The 20,020-nt window shown below is 49.3% G+C and overlaps 1 protein-coding gene across 8 annotated transcripts in view; it reads left to right on the top strand.

The window, feature by feature from the left end:
• Nucleotides 1–8,318: 8,318 nt before the first annotated feature.
• Nucleotides 8,319–20,020, top strand: part of CALN1 (calneuron 1) — a 428,626-nt gene continuing 416,924 nt past the window's right edge. For 2 of the 8 annotated variants that reach the window (XM_084880728.1, XM_084880729.1), the window contains exon 1: nucleotides 16,804–16,931. Coding sequence is in view for 1 of the 8 variants with exons in the window: in XM_084880734.1 (XP_084736860.1) it covers nucleotides 15,639–15,676 (38 nt within the window). In the remaining 7 variants the exon portion in view is untranslated. Of the gene's footprint in view, nucleotides 8,336–15,571; nucleotides 15,677–16,803; nucleotides 16,932–18,249; nucleotides 18,267–20,020 lie in introns of those variants that run through there. The other 6 variants (XM_084880732.1, XM_084880734.1, XM_084880736.1 and 3 more) reach the window with 6 other exon arrangements.

Raw genomic sequence — 20,020 nt, 5'->3', positions numbered from 1 at the left:
TAGTTTCCCATTTTTGAGCATTATTTTAAGTACTAGGCTCCCTGCTATGTAATTGTATACATTATGTAATATAATTTTCACAACAGCTCTCTGAGGTATTATTTCTATGCTGTTATTTCCCTCTGCAGAGAAGGTAACAGAGGGTCAGAGAAGTTAGACAACATGCCCAAGGCAGCGCAGCTGCTAAGTGCCAGAGCTGAGATGAAAATCCTAGTCACAACCCTCCCTCCTAACACCGTGGAGTACTTTCTACCAGCCATTTTGTCGCACAGGTTTTGTTTGTTTTCTCCTTGCCTAATTGTTACAGTGTGTTTTCTAGAGGTCTTTGACCTGCCAGACTCCCAAGTTCTCATGACTCTTGGGTATTAGATCTATGCAGAAATCCACACTGTAGGGTGAAAAAGGTGAAGGAATTAAGCAACAGAAACACACACACACACACACACACACACACACACACACACACCTTCATAGACACAGACACCAGAGGGAATGGAGGGTAAGGGGAGATACAAGAGGGTTTAGGAGGAATCAATGGTGATGGGAGGAGACTTGACTTGGGGCAGTGAACACACAATACAATATACAGGTGATGTCTTATAGAATTATACACCTGAAATCTATATCATTTTATTAACCAATATCACCCTAATACATTCAATTAAAAAAAGAAAAGAAAGAAATTCTGCTGTAGATGAAACCATTTCTGGAGGATTCCAGTGCATTCTATTGGCAGGAGAAGTCATGGTCTCTTTTTCAATCTTTCTTCAGCCCCTAATCTCTGAGGCTTTGCTTGCAATTCCTTTGCCTAAACATGCACAGATGCAAAAGGGAGCTGTGTGTTTCTGGATGATCTCCACCGGGCTGCCCAGGGAGCCCTGGCTGGGAGCCAGGAGGCCAGCTCGCGTGAGGGCCCAGGGATGTGCCCGTGCCTTGCTACCTGAGATTATATAACAAACATCAGGGCACACATCCCAGCAGCTCTGGCGTGGAGGGGTGCTGAGAAAGGGAATGTGTGAGGCCCCTGCAGGGAATGCAGCCCGAATGCCACGAGGGAGCCAGCACCTACGCCCAGCCAGGGGGCTCCAAGATGGAGCTGCTTCCGGGATCTGGACCCAGACAGGGCCTCTCCCCATTGGGCTAAGCCATTCCCACTCATCCTCATACAAATGCTTGACTCCAGCAGCATATTCTATTGCCCTCCCACCTCCCCCTTTCTGGTTGTTTTCCTCCAGCTTTCGGGAATATCAAATAAAGGCAGAGGGTCCCTGGGGCAAACAGCCAAGCAGCAGCATTTAGCTCTGCATTTCCTGCAGGTGAGCCAGGCTGATGGGGTGCAGCCATTTCAATAGAGAGAGGCTTCCTGGAGATTAGGCTGTGCTGGGCCTGATCCCTCACATTGCCTAGGTCACCAGGCCTAGGCTGGAAGAAATATCGCATGGAGAAAATGTGAGTGAGAAATAAAAAGCTCCTGTTAGGAATATTTACAGATAAGACTGTGTCAGATAGCGAAGCCCCAGGGGTCCAGGGCCATGGGTACTCAGCAAGCGCATCTGGAATTGAAGTTAGAGAAGTTATGATGATTCTTTGTGGTAAAAAGGGGGTGGGTTGCCCCTTTTTGTGTGTTTCCAGAGAGGAGACACCCTCTGGTGAGTACCCTAGAGGAGGAGTGTTGGTGTGAAAGCCTCCACACTGATGATTCCTGCCACTGGGGCGGGAGTGGCTGATGTACTCACATGGATCCATGTCACCAAGGGTTGAGTCACTGCTTCAGAAACAAAAAATATTCCACCACATCTGTCTACACCGTCTGCCTCATATAGGTAAGAGTCCGCGGGCTCCCCTCAGCGCAGGCTCCCATGAGTAAGCACACTGAGGCCAGGACAGGGGCCAGTTTCGAGAAGTAACTGGGCGTGTGAGGCAGGCCCGTGGTCCTCCACGAAGCAGGCAGGGTAGGAGGAGACCCACTAGGGATCCGGTCCATGGTGAAGCTCTAACCATTCAGCAGAGAGCCCTATTCTCCGGGGTCACTGGTACTACTTGGTCCATTAACAAGGATGATGCTCTGGCATCCTTTTGCCTACACACTGGGTGTGTTCTCAGCCGGAATCCTGGAGAAAAGGGGGAGTGGACGTAGTGAGCCTCTGTGCACCAGAGTCCAAGGAACTTACTCACCATTGAACTCAGGCTCTACCTGGTCTCCAGGGTGCTTTCTACTTTCTCATCCCCCAGTGGGGCTTTCTCTTCTCATCTGAAAGCCCACAGGAAGGCTCCCCCAGCCTTTTTATGTGTGTCAAACCTTATAGCCTCCTCTTTGGTTCTCCTCCAGGGCCCACTCATCTTTCCTTTTTCCTACTGTTCTCCCCAATGGTCTACCCCTGTGGGTCTTTGTCCATCAGTGACCCACATTGAAGAGCAAGTAGGGACACATTACACCCATGGTAATTATACTTAAGTGCCCCGTACTCCCTGAATGTTGCTGGACTTTGAGCCCTTTAACATTTTTAATAGAAGCAAAATAAATGGTTCCCCAGGTGCTTTTATAACCCTGTACTTAAAGGAGCCATTACAAATAAATTTGGGCCCTGGCCAGTGTCACTCAGTTGGTTGGGCACCATCCCATGCACCAAAAGATCACTGGTTTGATTTCTGGTTAGGCCACAGGCCCGGCTTGCGGGCTTGATATCCAGTAGGGGTGTGTAGGATGTAGCCAGTTGATGTTTCGCTCTCACATTGATATTTTTCTCTCTCCCTCTCCCTCCCTCTCTCTGTAAACATCAATAAAAACATCTCCAGGCTTGGGAAAGTCAAGGAAGGATTTCATGAAGTCGGCACAGGAGTAATCCAAATGAACAGATGGACCAAGAGTGTTTCAGGTTCAAGAAATAACGAGAGCTGAAACCGGTTTGGCTCAGTGGATAGAGCGTTGGCCTGTGGACTGAAAGGTCCCGGTCAAGGGCATGTACCTTGGTTGCGGGCACATCCCCAGTGGGGGGTGTGCAGGAGGCAGCTGATCGATGATTCTCTCACATCAATGTTTCTAACTCTCTATTCCTCTCTCTTCTTCTCTGTAAAAAATCAATAAAAAATATTAAAAGAAAAAAAAGAAATAATGAGGCTCAGGCAAAGTCAAGAAAGGAAGAGTCCAACCAGTGTGTCCAGGGGTGTGCGTGGGTCACAGTTCCGGGTGCAGGTGCAGAAGCACCTAGAAGAGGGCTGGTGAAGGGTGTGGTGCCTGCAGGGCTATGTGAGCCCTGCCCAGGAGTTGGCAACAACCAGGTGTCCCTCTCAGATTTTAAATACCGCAGGTCCGTGTTTGAAGACATCTTCACAAGAGCATGGCTTTCCTAGGGCTTAGGGAGACCGTCACAACCCATCCATTGAGTTAAGTAAAACGCCAGAATCTTGGAAATAAGGCAAAGAAAGGAAAACATCTTCCTTCAATGTCACACAGAAGCACTGTTTTCCTCCAAGCAATATTTAATTATAGGGGAATGTACCTTTGTTTGACTCATTAGTCATCATTGATTAAAATACCAGACATGTTGGTGTTAACTTGCTTTTTTTTTTTTCTGGTAGAGAGGCAATTGATTTCTGTCTGATAGAAAAGATAAGTCCAAATATTATGGTTTTTTTGCATTGTCAGGACGTTTACCAGTTTTGTATCAAACCTAACAACTTTATTCCAACATCTTCTTTCAAAAATCTATAGATACCCAGGTCCTCAAATGCTTTTTGAGTCAGCTTTACCCAACCCTCTGATTCTCTCATTAACAAGTTGAATAAATCTTGGATGTGCAATCCTTTTACATTTGCATGAGAACCATATTGTTAACTTTTGGAAAGTCATACTTTGACATGGGTGTTTCGGCCAAAAATCCCTGTGAAAGAAGATGGAACAGGAAAGCCTGGAACTGCTTTTTCAGCCTGAGACTGAAGATGCCCTGTTGAGAGGGCACCAGTGTGCTCCTGAGATAGTGGGAAAGGTTACTTTGAGGATTAAGAGGGGGTGTCTCAACTCACGATGGCACCCGGGGACCTCAGCAGCTCTGATTGGTGGGCAGGGGAGCCGATTTGCTAAGCGTGGGTGCTTGGGGTTTGGCTGGGGTCAGCAGATAGGACAGGAGGGCTTTCTGCAGCCGGTAATAGCAAAGCCAGAGCAGTAGTAGCACCCGTCCCGGTATGTTGCTAGATGTAAATCTGTTCAAGGCAGGACTTGAGCCAACAGCTGGCCAACATCCAGGGATACAGGCAGCGGGTGCAGCCCCATGTGGGGAAGGTAGCAGAGGTGTTCAGACTGCAGGAACTCACATTTCAACAGGGAACTGAAAACGAGGCAAAAGCTGCATCTTTCAGATCTGGCCAGTGGCTTGGGGACAGGTGAGAGTAGGAAGACTATGATATAAGAATATGTGAGGTCCTGGGGCTCAATTCCCAAGATGTCAGCTATTGTGCCTGAGGTGAATAAGATCTGCCTGTATTATCTCATTCACTCGTTCGTTCGTTCGTTCGTTCATTCATTCATTCATTCATTCATTCATTCATTTGTTCATTCAACAGGATGAATTGCCTGGCAAATGCCAGGCTCCGATGGCAGGTGGGAAAGTTTCTGTGACTGTGGTTGATTGCACTAGGGCAGGTGGCACTGTCATATCCTATGTTTCTATTTGCCCAATTCCCTTGCCCTCACTGGAATGAGATTGGGAGGAGAAGAGCAGTATTCTGTTTACCAAGTCTAAGTAGGACCTCATTATAACACCCCCCACAGTAGGCAACTGTCATTCTTGTTGGTTGGCTCCTTTGACCACTTAACCTGTGTTGGGAGAAAGCCCTGCTTGGTGGGCCAGCACCTCCCCCATGTAAAGCTCAGGAATAAGCTTCCCCAGCCACCACTGTGGCTGGAGGCAGGCATGCACCTGAGGCTCTGCATGTCACCGAGGCTCCCTGGACAGACTTCAGTCTGAAAGCAACAACCCTCAGAGGGAGGGGCCACATGGGCTCCGCTTCGGTGATGGTGGTGCAGCCCCCTGCAGCCCCCAGAAGCAGGGTAGGTCCAGCCTGTGCCCAGCGATGGTGTGGGCACGTGTCCTCAGGGATTCTCAGGGATAAGTGCCCACTGGTTGTTGGCAGTCCCTCTGCAGCACTTGGCTCAAGCTGGTTGCCCTGCAGGTCCTTAGTGGGGTACTCCTCCTAGGAGATCCAAATCATTGATCTCCAATGAAGGATTTACCTAAACATCTAGAGATGTTTCACACAAAAGTAATTCTGGGAAGCAATGAAAAAAAAAAAAATCCTGTAAGCTCTGTCTTGCCTGTTTCTTTACTGGAAGTGTGGGGTGATGAATGGTATTATATCCCTTCCATCAGGGAGGATCAGTGATGGGCTGTAAATGGAAATAGACCCTCATTCTGGATAGGAGTTTGCCTTCCTTGCTCATCAAGCTTCTGACAGCAACAATTTGTGTGGACTTCACAGAAAGCATTGCTTAGTATTATGGTGTTCCATATAACACTTAAAAATAAATTAATTAGCCCTAACTGGTTTGGCTCAGTGCATAGAGCATTGACCTGCAGACTGAAAGGTCCCAGGTTTGATTCCAGTCAAGGACATGTATCTTGGTTGCATGCATATCTCCCATAGGAGGTGTGCAGGAGGCAGCTGATTGATGTTTCTCTCTCATCGATATTTCTAACTATCCTTCTCCCTTCCTCTCTGTAAAAAATCAATAAAATATATATATTTAAAAAATTAATTAATCAAGGAACTCATTTACAGCAAAGGAAGTAAGGACATATAAAAGACTAATGCTGTCTCTTCCACCTGGCATGATTCAGGATATGCCCGAGTCAAAAGATCTATCCTCAATGCACACCTTCTAGAATAGGCAAATCTGATCATGAAGTAGCTAGGGTATGCCAAGTTTCCATGCTCATTTCTCAATTCCATTTTGTGCTATTTATTGAGCAGAACACTGGGCCAGGTGATTTATGCACATTATTGCAAATATGCAGTTATTACAGCAGCTTTTTCCCACATGACAAAACTGAGTGCCAGCGAGGATAAGTTGCCCAAGACTACATAGCTAGTAGGCTTCAGAGTTGGGCTTGAAACCCATTGGTGTTCATGTTCTTTTCACCCTATCATGCCCTGCTTTCCATGGAGAACTGAAGGGGGCAATTCTTTTATGGCTCTTACTATTCCCTCTCCTTCCTCTTACTCTGACTTCAGATTAGAGCTATAATCCACAGTTTCAAAGGACATTTTAGAGTAAGGTGTTATTTATGATGTATTCAGTTAGGAAAAGGAGCACTGATTCAGGCCACTTCCTCTTGACAGGTTTAGACAAGATTAAGGAAAGAGATCTAACAACTTATTATAAAGCTATAGTAATCAAAACAGTGTGATACTAGCACAGTATAGGTAGCACTACCAAGGAATAGACTTGATGATCCAGAAATAAGCTCCTACATCTATGGCAAATGGACTTTTGAAAGAATGTAAAGACCAATAAATGGGAAAAGAATGGTTTCTGCAACAAATGACGCTGGTACAAGTGAAAATTTGCATGAAAAAGAATGAAGTTGGACCCTTACCTCACACCATATATAAACATATAAATTAAAAATGGATTAAAGATTTAAATATAAGAACTAAAACCATAAGACTCTTGGAAGAAAACATAGAGGTAAATGTTCATGACCTTTGATTTGGTAATGGAGTCTTAGATATGACCCCAAGAGTCATATAAGTATAAGTAACAACAACAACAAAGGATAAATTGGACTTTATCAAAACTTAAAGCTTTTGTGCACCAAAGAAAATTATTATTTTTTTAAAAAAAATATATTTTTATTGATTTTTTTTCAGAGAGGGATAGAGAGTTAGAAACATCGATGAGAGAGAATCATCTATCAGCTGCCTCCTGCACACACCCCACTGGGATGTTCCTGCAACCAAGGTACATGCCCCTGACTGGAATTGAACCTGGGACTCCTCAGTCCGCAGGCTGACGCTCCATCCACTGAGCCAAACCGGTTTTGGCAACCAGAGAACATTATTGAGTAAATGAAAAGATAACCTACAGAATGTGAGAAAATATTTTCAAATTATATCTCTAAAGCATCTAGTATCCAGAAGATATAAAGAACTCTTACAACCCAACCAGAAAAAAACAACCCAATAGAAAATGGGCAAATACATTTCCATGAAGATATACAAATGGCCAACAGGTGCATGAAAAGATGCTCAACATCATTAGTCATTAAAGAAATGCAGATCAAAACTCCAGTGAAACAGCACTTCATGGTTTCAATGATGGCTATTAAGGAAAAAAGTGTTAGTAAGAATATGGAGGAATTGAACTCTTATACATTGCTGGTGGGGACATAAAATGGTTCAGCCACTTTGATGATTCTAAAAAAGTTAAACATAGAATTATCATCTAATCCAGGAATTCTACTCTTAGATTCCCACCCCAAAGAATTGAACCAACCTTAGAAATGTTATGCTAAGTGAAAGAGACTAGACACAAAAAAATTACATATTGTATGATTCCATTTATATGAAATATCCAGAATAGGCAAACCCATAGAGACAGAATGCTAATTGTGGTTGTCAGGACCTAGGAGTGAGGGGAATGGGAAGTAACTGCTTAATAGATATAGGCTTTTATTTTGTAATAATGAAAATATTTTGCAACTAGATAGAGGTGGTGGCTGCACAACATTGTGGATGTATTAAATACCACTGCATTGTCCATTTTATGGCATGCGAGTTTTACCTCAATAAAAATTGTATTAAAAAAGAAAAGATTAAAGTGAAACAACAGCCCGTCTCTTTGCAGAGTACTCTATAACCGGAGCGTGTTGCGGATGGGGTCCTGCTCAGAGAGAAGCAGCAAACAGGAGATCAGCAGGAGGGTCTCCAGAGGAATGGGGAAGGAGGTGCACCCCACCAGCCTGGCGGGAGCTCTGTGTGGCCATAGAAGGTGCCATCAGCTTGCTGGATCCACAGCTTCTCGGGAGTTAGCCTGACCCTCTGGAGGTTTTATAAGGCTCTCTCTCCTGCTCCTCCTCCACCTGCCTGTCTGGCCACGGAGAACTGGCTGGGCTCCAGGATGCTCACAGCTCACTTCTCGCTCTTGCAGTTGGTATAGGCAGCCTCGCCAGGGACTGGCACAACTTCATTGGGCTCCAAGGGGCTGGACTGGGCGCAGCTCTGGAGCGGGGCTCCCCGGAGTGCGGACACTGCAAGTTTATATTCTCAGCCCAGCTAGCAGGATTGGGACCATTTTGGCAGGTCCAGGAAAGGTTTGGGAGCCCATCCAGGAACACAGGTAAGTGAAAAGGGCCTCATAGGGGAATTGACAGGCTGTAACACATCCGAGTGTGTGACCCCACACTGTTTCCTCACCTTAGACCAGCGGGAGGGCCTGTAGCTGTCCTCCAGGAGTGGGGGCATTGCAGGGATGGCTTCTGGTTAATTTCTACTTGTTTTTCAGAGCTCAACACGGACACCGCCTTCTCTAGGAAGCCTTTCTGAGCCCAAAGTGTCCTTTCCCTGTGTCCTCAAAGCATCCTGAAGTTTTATAGCATTTTGTATATTGTATTTTAAAAGCCTAACGACCCATTGGTTTCCCATAGATACTAGTCTGTGGACTCTCTGTGGTTGAGTGCTCTCCGCCAGGCATCCCCTTACTTTCTCATTGGTGATCCTATAGGTGTCATGGGTGTCTATTATTGACCAAGGGAAGGATGGGTAGTTTTTTGCACGTGCGTGTGCAACACACACCACACACACACACACACACACACACACACACACACACACGACCTCAAGAAAAGTTCAGCCTGTTCTTCAATCCAGGTCCCTGTGATAGAATTTAAACTCTACAGAACTGGGGTGGCAATGGGCCAAGGTGTGGGTATTGTGGCTTCAAACGAATTGGCTCAAACCCTTGCATAATACTAAGTAATGGTATTTAGGGTGTTGTCTCCCATGTGAATGTCCTCTTGGTCGACCAGCTATCCCACTTGGCCCTATTTTTTTCATCCTCATTCTTTGCTTTCCTCCTTCCCCAGGCTGGGGCTATTCCCTTGGTTGGGGCGTCCCAGCTCCTCATCTGTATTAGAGTCCCCATTCATTTTACTGCCGCTGAGAGTGAGGCTTGGAACCTAGAGTCAGATTGGAGAAGGGAGAGGACTCTGCTCTCTGGATAGAAGCGTGCTTTTTCTTTCTGTTCCTTTATGATCATCCCAACGTATTTTATATATCAAGTCGCTTACACTGAAAGTGTTCATCTCATTCCCACAGACTTCTACATTCAAGATTCATGTCTTTCTGCTAGCATACTTTTTGGACTTTATTATCCTGGAAGAGTATCTGACTCTCTCCCAACCTTGACTGTGACATTACAAATTCTCCTTCTGGGAGCCCTGTTTTCAATTCTCACTTCTCATTTTCCCAGGCTGTAGCAATTAGGGGTTGGGTGTGAGTGGAAAGATGTTAATCTTGGTACAGACAGACAAAGGCCATGTACTAAATCTCAAATTGGGGCTGGGGGTCTCCAGGACCCTGGCAGATGAAGAAGGTCACTTATATAACCCCCTATAAGGGCCAGTAAGGCCAGCCCCTTGGGGCTTAAAGCACACAGTCTAGCGTGTGTTTGAAAGCAGAGGGGTGGCCAGGAATTTACAATATAATGTGATAAGTCTAGATAAGTACATGATGCTTTGACAGTGCAGGGAACAGAAGCCTAACCTTGTGCATGACAGAAGACTTCCTGATGAGGTGATGTCTGAGTTGAGCCATGAAGAACAAATAAAAGTTACCAGGAGCATGCTCATCTGCACTCTGATCCCAGAATTCTCATTCTGGAAAGACCAGAGAGAGGCCCTTGAGATACCCTGATGTGCTTTGTCCAGGATATTTGGGTTTGGTAGCCTGGACTCTGAAGCTTTAGCTGAACTGGGAGTGCAGCAGTCATGTGGGATGAATAAGAACTCTGGTCAGAGGAAACATAAATCCCATCCGACCTCAGAATGGACCGTGACAAGTGGCTAGGCTGGAGTGAACCACATGGGGGTCTTTTGGTCTGGGGAGGAGAGTGGGTGACTTGAGCATTCTGGCTGTCCCATCCCTTACCCCACTCAACCCTCCCTGCATAGCCCCATCTCTTGGCCAGACAGACCTAGATTATAGGGCTGTTTTGGGGTTTAGTCACACCTCTGACAGGGTTGCCTTGTGCCCAGAACCTCATAGCTTGACTGATGCTCTCTCTCCACAGTGGGGTTTTCTGTGTTTGGACCCAGAATACTGAGGCCAAGGACATACCTCTCTCCTTTGCTTCTGCTGGTCTCAGCTTGTGTCTTTATACACAGCTTGTCTGACTGATTTGTTTTCTTAGAAGCCAATGGTTTTATCATTGAGTTTGGCATCTCTTCTGGCTAAGAGATAAGGAGAGGAAGTTGGGCCTTTGAGCTCCGATAGATGGCCTTGCCAAGTGACAGCAATATGATTTAAGGAAATGACACTGACATTCAAAATTTACATTATCCGGAGTGCCCTGCTGGGGCCACTTTATCTACTCTGAGAGCCTTGCAGTAGGGCATAGCCAGCTGTGCTGGTGGCCAAGGTCAGGTGGATGGAGCAAGGTCATTCATGAGACTGTTTATGAGCGGCTCATGGCCTCCAGAAAATTCACCCGGCGATGCCTCCCTGCCTCCCTGCTTCCCCACCCCTGAGGGCTGCAGCATTAGCCAGCATGCAGCTTGGGAAGCCAATGTCTGCCCGGGCTGCACCCCTGTGTTTGGATTTAGAGGGGGATTCCAAGGCCCAGAAGTCACCATACCTTGGGAACAGATTTCACTAGTGACATTTTTATCCTTCACCTGTCTAGTTCATGCCACTCTCTTAGGAGTGGGGTAGAGAGAAGGACGGAGGAAAGAGGGGGAACTGGAGAGAGAGGAATCTGGGAGGGTTGGAGAGAACAAAACAGGGTGCTGTTTCTATTATTTGCAAGTCTTCTGGGCCACAGAGCAAACCCAGATTCACGGGTGCTCTGTGCTCTGCTATGGGGGACACAGCTGGCGGAGGAATGTCGCCATATTAAACCCACATCCTCCAGGTAAATGTGGCCGTGGAGCCTGACCCCGGATATGTCAGAAAACAGGGCCTAAGAGCGGATCAAGAAGTTAGATCTGGACTCAAGATTTTGACCAAAACTTTACATTTATATAATTGATCCAATGTGTCCACAAAAATCACACGGAATGGGGATTTTCATCTCCACTTTACCACACGGGGAATGAGCTGGGCATCTTTCTACCTTCACGGGAGGAGGCTGTAAGTTGGTGCTTTGACTTAAGCTGGTGGCTCCACACCTTGTGCACCTGTACTTCATGCACAGGGAAGCCATGCTATGCTGGACCTCTCACTCTTTAAGTTGGGATCTTGCACATTTCTTCTGATTGATCAACTAACTCCCAGGCAAGGCTAGAAATGCAGCTCCCCCCAGCAGGCCTTACGTTCTTGCATTTGGGCCGGTCTACTTCTGTGGGTAGGGGCCCAGTGAAACAACTCTAGAAAATCTGACTAATGTGAGGAAAATGATAAAATTAAGAAATGATGACTTGTGTATTATTTTGTGTACTATTCTAACAAATAAGACAATTACGTACTTGTTGAACAGATTTTCCTTGGGTTACAGACCATTAAAATGGCTACATATTGATAACTTTATTAAAACGTCACAGGTTTGAGTTTTATAAATTTTGCATTTTATAGCACTTAGCTTATCAATGTGGAAATATATTCTTCAGTTCCTTTTAACCAGAACTTATTGTGGCCCCACCCTATACCAGGAACTAAGAAGAAGTAAGCAAAGGACACCTGCCATTACCTTTACAGAGTGGGAGACAGTCGTGTGGGAGGGAAAGTTGCTATAGGAGAGGAGGAGTTCCCTTTCTGCCTGCGAGAAGGAGGTGGTGGGGAAACGTTGGTTCTAGAGAATGGGACATCTGAGTAAGGCCTTGATGGATGAGTAGGAGTTCACTGGGGTAGCAAAGAAGGATGTTCCAGGCTGGAGGAACAGCATGTGCTAAGGCCCAGAGATGAGAGGTAAGAAAAGGTAGATTGGGGTCTGCAGCTTATAAAAAAAGGCCTTTTTGGTAGATGAAGGAGTTTGGTTTTATTCCAGACACCATGGGTAGCAAATGCTTTGTATTTTAGAAGGACTGACCTAATTGTAAACCTTGTTCAATGTACAGCAGATTCTTCAGCACTCCCATATGGATGAAGGCTCTTTTATGTCACAATCCAACTTAGCTCAGTAGCAGCTTCCGTTCTCCCTGACCATGACATCTGCAGACCTCCCGAAAGCCTCTGCTCACTTCTTCATCTGACTACGAATCGGTCTCTCCTTGATTGGCGTTGGCTTATTTCCATTCTCCACTCTTGCTTGGTGCCTCAGAGCCTGTTCTGTCGGTCGAGAGCAATCTCTGCTCCATCAAACATCAACACTTACTTATCTTCCAGGTCCCAGCCTCACCATCCTTTCAGGAGCCTTCCCCGACTCTCCTGGAGTAAGTCAGTCCTGTGATGAGAATCGGCGGTGGCACTCCGCACGTCCTGTTCTTTGTCCTTGTCTCCTTTGCAATTGTTTGACATTTGTCTTTCTGCCAGCCCCTGAGCTCCTCCAGGGCTGGGCTTCCTCTTCCCAGTTTGCCACCGTATCTCTGGTGCCTAGCAGGACACTGGGAAGTATTTATGAACGGAGGGAGGGAGGAGATTCATTTAGAAATTTCTTGCAGGAGATCAGATGAGAGATAAAAGGGCTCGAGTGGAGCAAGCTGCAGTGGGAATGGAGAGGAAGGACTGCGTAGGCCAGACTTCTAGGTAGCACACGCTGGATCCCACTGCATGTGGTATCCTGGAAGAGTGGAAAGAGGTAAAGAGGATGATGCGAAGGACTGCAAACGCATTTTAAAAAATATATATTTTTGTTGATTTCAGAGACAAAAGGAGAGGGAGAGAGAGAGAAACATCAATGATGAGAGGTAATCATTGATTGGTTGTCTCCTGCATGCCCTACACGGGGGACTGAGCCCGCAACCCGGGCATGCACCCTGACCGGGAATCGAACCGTGATTTTCGGGCTCATGGGATGACGCTCAAGCACTGAGCCACACTGGCCGGGCCTGCAAAAATATTTGCCCACTCTCCCCACATCCTTACCCCTGCAGTAGAGGAGGGAACAGTTTTACTCTCTGTGATGTGCCTTTCTGCAGCCCCTCTCTATATCAGCCTCCCAAGAGGAAGAGGGTTGCTAATCACCAGGCAGAGCCCAGACCTAGATGAATGGGCAGGGTCTGGTCCCTGTAGCCAGAAAGTTCATGGCCATGCGGAGCCACTGTGCGGCTCTTCCTGTCTGTTTTTGCAGAGAGCGTCTCCCACCCCGCCTTTGGACAGGGCCTCGCTCAGAGCAGGCCTTCCTGCCCCTCTATCTGTGTCTGGGCAGATGTCAGACCACAGCTTGCGCTCAGGTCTCATCATCAGGCATTCAGTGTGGAGGAAAAGGACCAGGGTCCTCCCTCGAACCTCCCAGCCTAGGCCACCTTGTCCAGGCTCTGCCCAGGGGTCCTTTATTCTCGATGGGTTGTTCTCAGAACATAGACCCCCGCGGGGATGAAATGAGAGATGAATTAGGCTCTCCAATTGCCTAATATCCTACATTGCCCAAGTCGCAAGATATTAGTGAAATGTATTAACGTTTACCTGATGCCCCTAACATAGCTAAATAACAAGCAGAATGGTAATGTGCACGCTACCCAGAGTTCTTCCCTGCCGGGCTGGCATTCAGTTCAAGTCTCTCGAGGTTGACTTCCTCAATTATGCCTTAGGATTCTTTTGTTTTGATCTAAATTTAGCCTGGGAGCCTTTTTTTTTCCTTTTCTTTTTGATATTTGCAAATGTGGTATAAGTAACAAATCCGTACTATAAGGATGTGCCAATGGGCTCCGACCTGCCGAATGATCTTAAAAACTTTACTCTCTTGTAAGTTCTTGTAATCTGTTAACATCTATATGACAAAATATGTGACATGTGCCAAAATGTTCTGATTATGGCCTGATCATGACTATTAGAACACTCCAATTTGGAAAATTCTTGTCCAGTCAGGAAAACAAACCACATTCCATGTTTCAAACAGATGGCGTTTAGGCAGAGAATTAGTTACACTGGACGTGCAAAGTGGGAAATAACCAACAATGGATAATTGCAGAACAGCTTCTGTCCCCAGCCCTGGGGAAACGAAAGAGAAGAAGAGGTCTCATCTGGCCTAGGAGGGACCCCAGAGGGCTGATGCTCAGACCCCTGAGGGAGCCGTCAACCTAGCAGGATTGCCATGCTGAGGGGCAGAGGGTGCGGGGTGGACCAGGGCATGGCTAGGTCATAACCTAGCTTCCAGCACCGCTATTACCAGGGCAGAGTTGGTGCTGGCCGTTGAAGGGGTGCAGTGAGGCTGGTCTTAGCAGGAAGTCCCAAAGCGATCCTCTGCGGCATTCCTCCCTCCTGGCCTGCATTCCTCCCTCTGAGTCCCCGTTTGGCTGAACCAGCAGGAAGCCAGCGGAAGGGGCACAGAGAATAACCAGAGTTGCAAAAGCAGATTTGTGGACAGGCTCCTTTCAAGGCCCCACAAATCACTCCTACCTTAAACGGAGATTAGGCCTCCCGAGTGGTATTCTGATAAGCTTATCTGGTACAAGTCCAATGAAGTTAAGCTCCCGCAGATAGGAATGAAGAGCTGGACGTTCCCACTTGTCAATCACAGAAGAGGCGGGTCATTATTAAACGGGTGCCGACAGGGGACCTTGGACTGGAGGCCAGGGAACCCCTGCTTCTCTCTGGGTGTGGTCTCTTCGGTTTGACCTTGGAAAGGTCTGAACGCTCTCAAGGGCACTTCTTGGTGGTGGATGTGGCAGTCAGCCTCTCCCTTACTCGGCTGGGGCTGAGGCAGAGCTGAGTAAGCCACCAGCTTTCTGTTGCTTCTGGCTTCATGGCTCTTTGTACTGAGGAGCCTCCAGAGAGAGTGGAGGAAAGACTTACGGGGCATGGAGGCCCATGGAGGGTCCCAGGACCAGCTCTCCAGGGCCCTCCAGGCCATCCTGGCGTCAGCTGTGGTAACGTGGAGAGAGACCTCCATTTACCCTAAGCAAAGGTGGCCAGGCTGTTGTTCTTTCCCGTGTGAATGTTGTCTTCCTTGTCAGTCTGAGAGTTGTGGGACTGACTTAGCTTGATTCATGAAACTGGAAAAGAGATCCCGAGGATTTGGGGGCAGGCAGTAGGAACAGAGCTTGGAATTTGCCTCCAGATGCTTCCTTGTCCAGTGGTTCTTTGCCGTCTCTGCCAGGCCAGCCTCTCCGGACCCCAGAGTCCACCTTCCTGGGAGATGCCCATGAGGAGCGGGGGGCGGGGGAGGGGGGGCGCTGGGGCGGGGAGTCTGGGAACGCGTTGTGTCAGGCACACATCTCCCCCTCAGCCAGCCCCCAGCTCACCGCTGTCCTTACGCACTTTCTGAAGTGGGAGAGGGTGCCATACGCACGCCTCTCCGGGAGAAGGAGACAGGAAATTACACTAAGCTGATGTCTCAATGGGCGATGGCAGATTCTCCGCTGACAAGGTTTTTATTGCCAGTGGATGTGAGGACTCTGGCATCGGAGGGGGGAGGGAGATGCCAGGCAAGGGGAAAGTGGGCACAAAGAGCTTTGCGGGGAAGGTGGGGACAGACGGCATTGCTCGGTGACTTTGCCTCGGGTCAGCTGGAAAGGGCTCTCTGTGACCTTGGTCAGTCTGCGTGGGTTGCACGCAGGCCCCTGCCTCTCAGAGCAGAGGCTGGATCCGGTGAGTGTGTGCCCCACTCCATCCCTGGCTCACTCCGAGGCCCTTGGGGATGATTTTGCACGCCTCTGTGGTGTCTGTCCCCAGGAGCCAAGACTTGGTTAAGCTCAGAACAAGCTTTCTGAGGTCTGTGGGTTGACCTTTGCTTCCTCTTTCTGTTGAGAGCGTTGCCGTTTAGCGTAAAGCTGCTGTTCTAACGAGACCATCCAGGCTCGGGAGGGAAGGGTCACACGTGTGTGCTCCCTCCTGGCCGGCTCTGTCACAGCCATTCCTCTCGGCGCTCCACCTGTCACACACAGGCGCCTGGGGAGGGCGTCTGGCTGGCTGCAGGTCACGCAACTTTGCATCTGGGTGTTTGGAAGGTGGGCATGTGTATGTGCGTGGACAGGCATGTAGGTGCACATGGACAAGCATATGTCTGTGTACACGCGTAAGTAGGTAGGTACATGGGTAAGTAGGTAGGTACATGGGCAGACGTGACGTGTGTGTTTAAGGGGAGGCACGTGTGCATGCAGCTTACATGGTGGCTGTCACCCAGCGGTGCTCCCAGGAGAGGAGCACAGCAGAGACCACTCTGTCCTGGGGCGCCGTCCATCAGTTCCAAGTCTGGGGAGGGTGTCCCCGAAGCTGCTCGCGCCCAAGGAGGCCGCCTTTCTCGCTGCCCCAGGAGGCAGCACGGGGAACCACGGACGCCCTGTGGTTCTGATTCCGACTGTGCAGCCACGACCTTCCCGCCTGCACTTTTCCACCTTCACAGCTCCGTCTCCCTGCCGAAGGGAGGGCTGCAGGACGCTGTTCCAGCAGCAGCCACGGCAGCAGCAAGAGCAGCACCGGCACCCTCCGAATTGGGACTCTAGCCCTTTAAATCTGCTCAGTTACCAAAAAAGAAGAGGCACCAGACCCTGTTAATTAAAGCTCGCCCTGGTCCATCATTCTGAGGAGCTGCAGTGCTCTCTCTGCTCCTTCCCGAAGGCTCAGAGATTCTCCTTAACTCCCAGCCATGGATCTTGGAGAATTTCCCCCGAGATCAGCAGGAGGTATGATCCTTATCGATGGCACTCTGGGGCTTCTGTGGCTCGAAATCAATAGTACAACCGACTGCATGGATGCTGCCTGGCCCCCCTTCCTTCCCCTCTTCCCCTCTGCCTCCTCGCCAACCTCCCAGCTTGTGTTTAGTTGAGACAAATCAAGTTTTCATGGGTTTCCGAGGAAGGGGAGGGGCCGGGGGTCTGGAGGGAGCTCCCAATGTGTTCGCTTCGGTCCTGGCTGCCCCGGGGCTTGGAGGAGCCAGGAAAGATGTTCCTTCAAGCTGGGATCATGCCACCCCATTCCCTCCTGGCCGGGTCCCTTCCCTCAGGCTAGAATGAAAAGGGCATAACCCTGACTTGACTGGCTCCTGGAATCAATGAGCTGCCTCTCGGTCGGTCTGAAGATGGCTGTGCGGCTGTGCCCCTTATTGGGAAACTCGCTGCGTACAACTTTCTCTCCGTGCCGTGCGTTGTCCCGGCAGGAGCTCCTGTCCCCCAGCTCCCCTCCCCTGTCCTCTGAAGGCTGCTCGGTGACAGGCTTGCTGCAGGATTTCAGGAATCCCTGCCCCTTTCCCCGTGCCTTTTGAGGAAACTCACTTCCAGGCGAGTCTGAGGTTCTGTTGCAAAGAGTTGTTTTTATTCAGGAATCTGCTCTAGCCTGGCAGAGAGGGAGAGATTTATCTTCTTCTTCTTCTTCTTTTTTTTTTTACATCGCATTTTGCAAATTGTACTGGAGCCCAGAGAACATCTCTCTGCAAACCCTTCTTTGATTTGTGTTTGCCCCCACGGCTTCCTCCTGGGGAAATGCTCCCCTCGAGTCTCACCCGAAGGAGAGGTCTCCCCTCAGTCAGCTTGACACGACTTCACAGATGTCCTTGAAAGCCAGGCCTGGCGGAGGCAGCGGAGCCATTTTCATCGCCCGAGTGGCAGTCCCCATGGCCCAGAGCGAGGGTCCGTGTGCCCTGAGAGGAGGCTTCCAGCCTGCCCCCTGGCCCCCCAGGAGAGTGGCTTGGGAGGGAAAGCACTTTGACCGACTTTCCCAGGGGCTTTCAAACACGGTGGGCGATGAGCATTGCCGTTCGAGCTTTGAGCGGGATCTGAGCCAAAACACAGCTCACAGGAGCGGGGGTTTCCCCCTAAAGTTACTGCCAGCGGATCCTGAGCTGTTTACACAAACAGTAGTGACGGTGTGTGCAGCGGAACCCTTTCCAACCCCCCAGCTAGCATAAGGCTGGGAACTTTCTCTGATGAATGTCCCGGAAGCCAGCATGTCTGCCTCCCAGATGCCACGGGTTCCGTGCGATTCCAAGTCTCAGAATAATGAACTCTCAGCTGTGGCTCCGGGTCGGGGACTAGGCGCAGCATGCTGGGATTCCTAACCACCGTGCCCATCGGTGGACTCCGGGATAGGCTCCCAGGGAGGCAGCCTGGGGGCAGGAGCCACGGGGAGGCAGGAAGAGGGAAGCAGAATGAGGAGAGGAGGCCTGTGGGAGGCGGCATTCTGGGCGGGGTGCGCTCCTCCAGCTTTGCTTCCCGGCTGGTCTGTGGCTGGCTCAGTGCGGTCCGGCTCACGCCTGGGGTTGGGATGTGAGTAGGACTGTGGTCCTGGAAGCAGGGTGACCTGAGCTCATAGGTGGAGGGCCCAACCCGGGAGCTCCTCTCTAGAGAGCTCTTGTCCCCAACCCTCTGGGGAACCGACCGTCCTGGGCCCCTGCCTCTCCAGGTGCTATTGCTCAAGAGTCAACGCCTCCTTCCGCCCAGAGAAACGGGGCTTCACAGAGCCCCTGCCCGGGCAGGGAGAGGCCGAGTGATGTCACTGTTGTGTGACCACGTCCTTGGCCTGGTGGGATCTGGGGACAGTGAGGAAAGGAGTAGACGGCTCCTCTGTGTCCATTTTCCTTTGCAGCTTAATGATGTATGTATGTGTTTTGTTTTTAATTTACTGGATGGCTGCTGGCTCTCAGGGAGCTGTAAGCAGATCCTAATGGAGTCGGCTTAGACCCGGCGACGTGGTGGCTTTGTGGTTTCGGGTGTTCTTTCCGAGGCCTTGGCGGTGCTCCCATCACCAGGGTGTTGGAGTGGGAAGGGCATGGCCGTGGGGGAAGGTCAGGTCTTCGCTGGCCTCTCAGTTCCCCGTGCTTGGGTGTGGCCCACGCCGGTTACCTAATCATCTCTTGAGCCTCAGTTTCTTCATCTGTAATGTGGTGAAGTTGTCAGGACTAAATGGAGTAATTTAGCTAACGTCTGTGCACACAGAGGACCCAAAATAACGTTTCCCTCTTCCATTTGCATCTGCCTTGTGTTAAGTAAACCTTAACGGGGAGGGTGGAACCATTTAAACAGGTCCAATGGCTCCTTCACGGGCCCTGGACCCTGACTTCTCTGGGGCAGGGGCCACCTCCTCCGTGCCATGAGCCCCTCCCGATGGCTGGCACAGGACCCAGGGTGGGGCTGAGACTGCAGAAAACATCTACACAGGAAGGTCTGTGGACATTTAACCTTCAACATAGGTGATTTTTAATGACTAAGCGAAACCACTTCTCCCTCAATTCATTTAAGAAATACAACTGAGCCAGACAGATCAAAGAGTCCCATGACTGTAATACATTCGGACTAAAATATATCCTCTTGAGAAATGTAACAAAAAACAGCTCCTGCGCAAGGACCTGCGCCAGGTGCCTGTGGGCTCCTGGAGCGCCCCTGAGGCCCGGCTGGCTGCCGAGGAGAGTCCAGGTGACCACTGCCTTCCCCGGCCACGAGCTGCTTTCCCGTCCTCATGCTCTGAGGAGAAGAGGCTCTGGAGAGAGAAAACAGCTCTAGTTGGAAGGAGGCACGTTCCCTGTCTCTCTGCTGCGTAGAACAACTCAATCAATATATCAATCAATTAACCAATAAGTCTGTCTGTTTATAGCCACTACTATTGGGGGAAGTCATTGATTTAATAAATATGTATCAAAATAATGATAATAATAACAACAAATACCACTACTGCCACCTAATATTCACTAGGATGTCCTTGGCTCCAGGCTGGGGGTTCCGGCCCGAGAGTGACAACAGCTCTGCTCCGGAGCAGGGGGCCGGGAGTAGACGGTGCGCCC

Source organism: Pipistrellus hanaki (genome assembly GCF_964339955.1).
Source record: "Pipistrellus hanaki genome assembly, chromosome: 4".
Taxonomy (NCBI): Eukaryota; Metazoa; Chordata; class Mammalia; order Chiroptera; family Vespertilionidae; genus Pipistrellus; species Pipistrellus hanaki.
The sequence above is the reverse complement of the archived record's forward strand: the minus strand, read 5'-3'. Positions and strand labels throughout refer to the sequence as shown.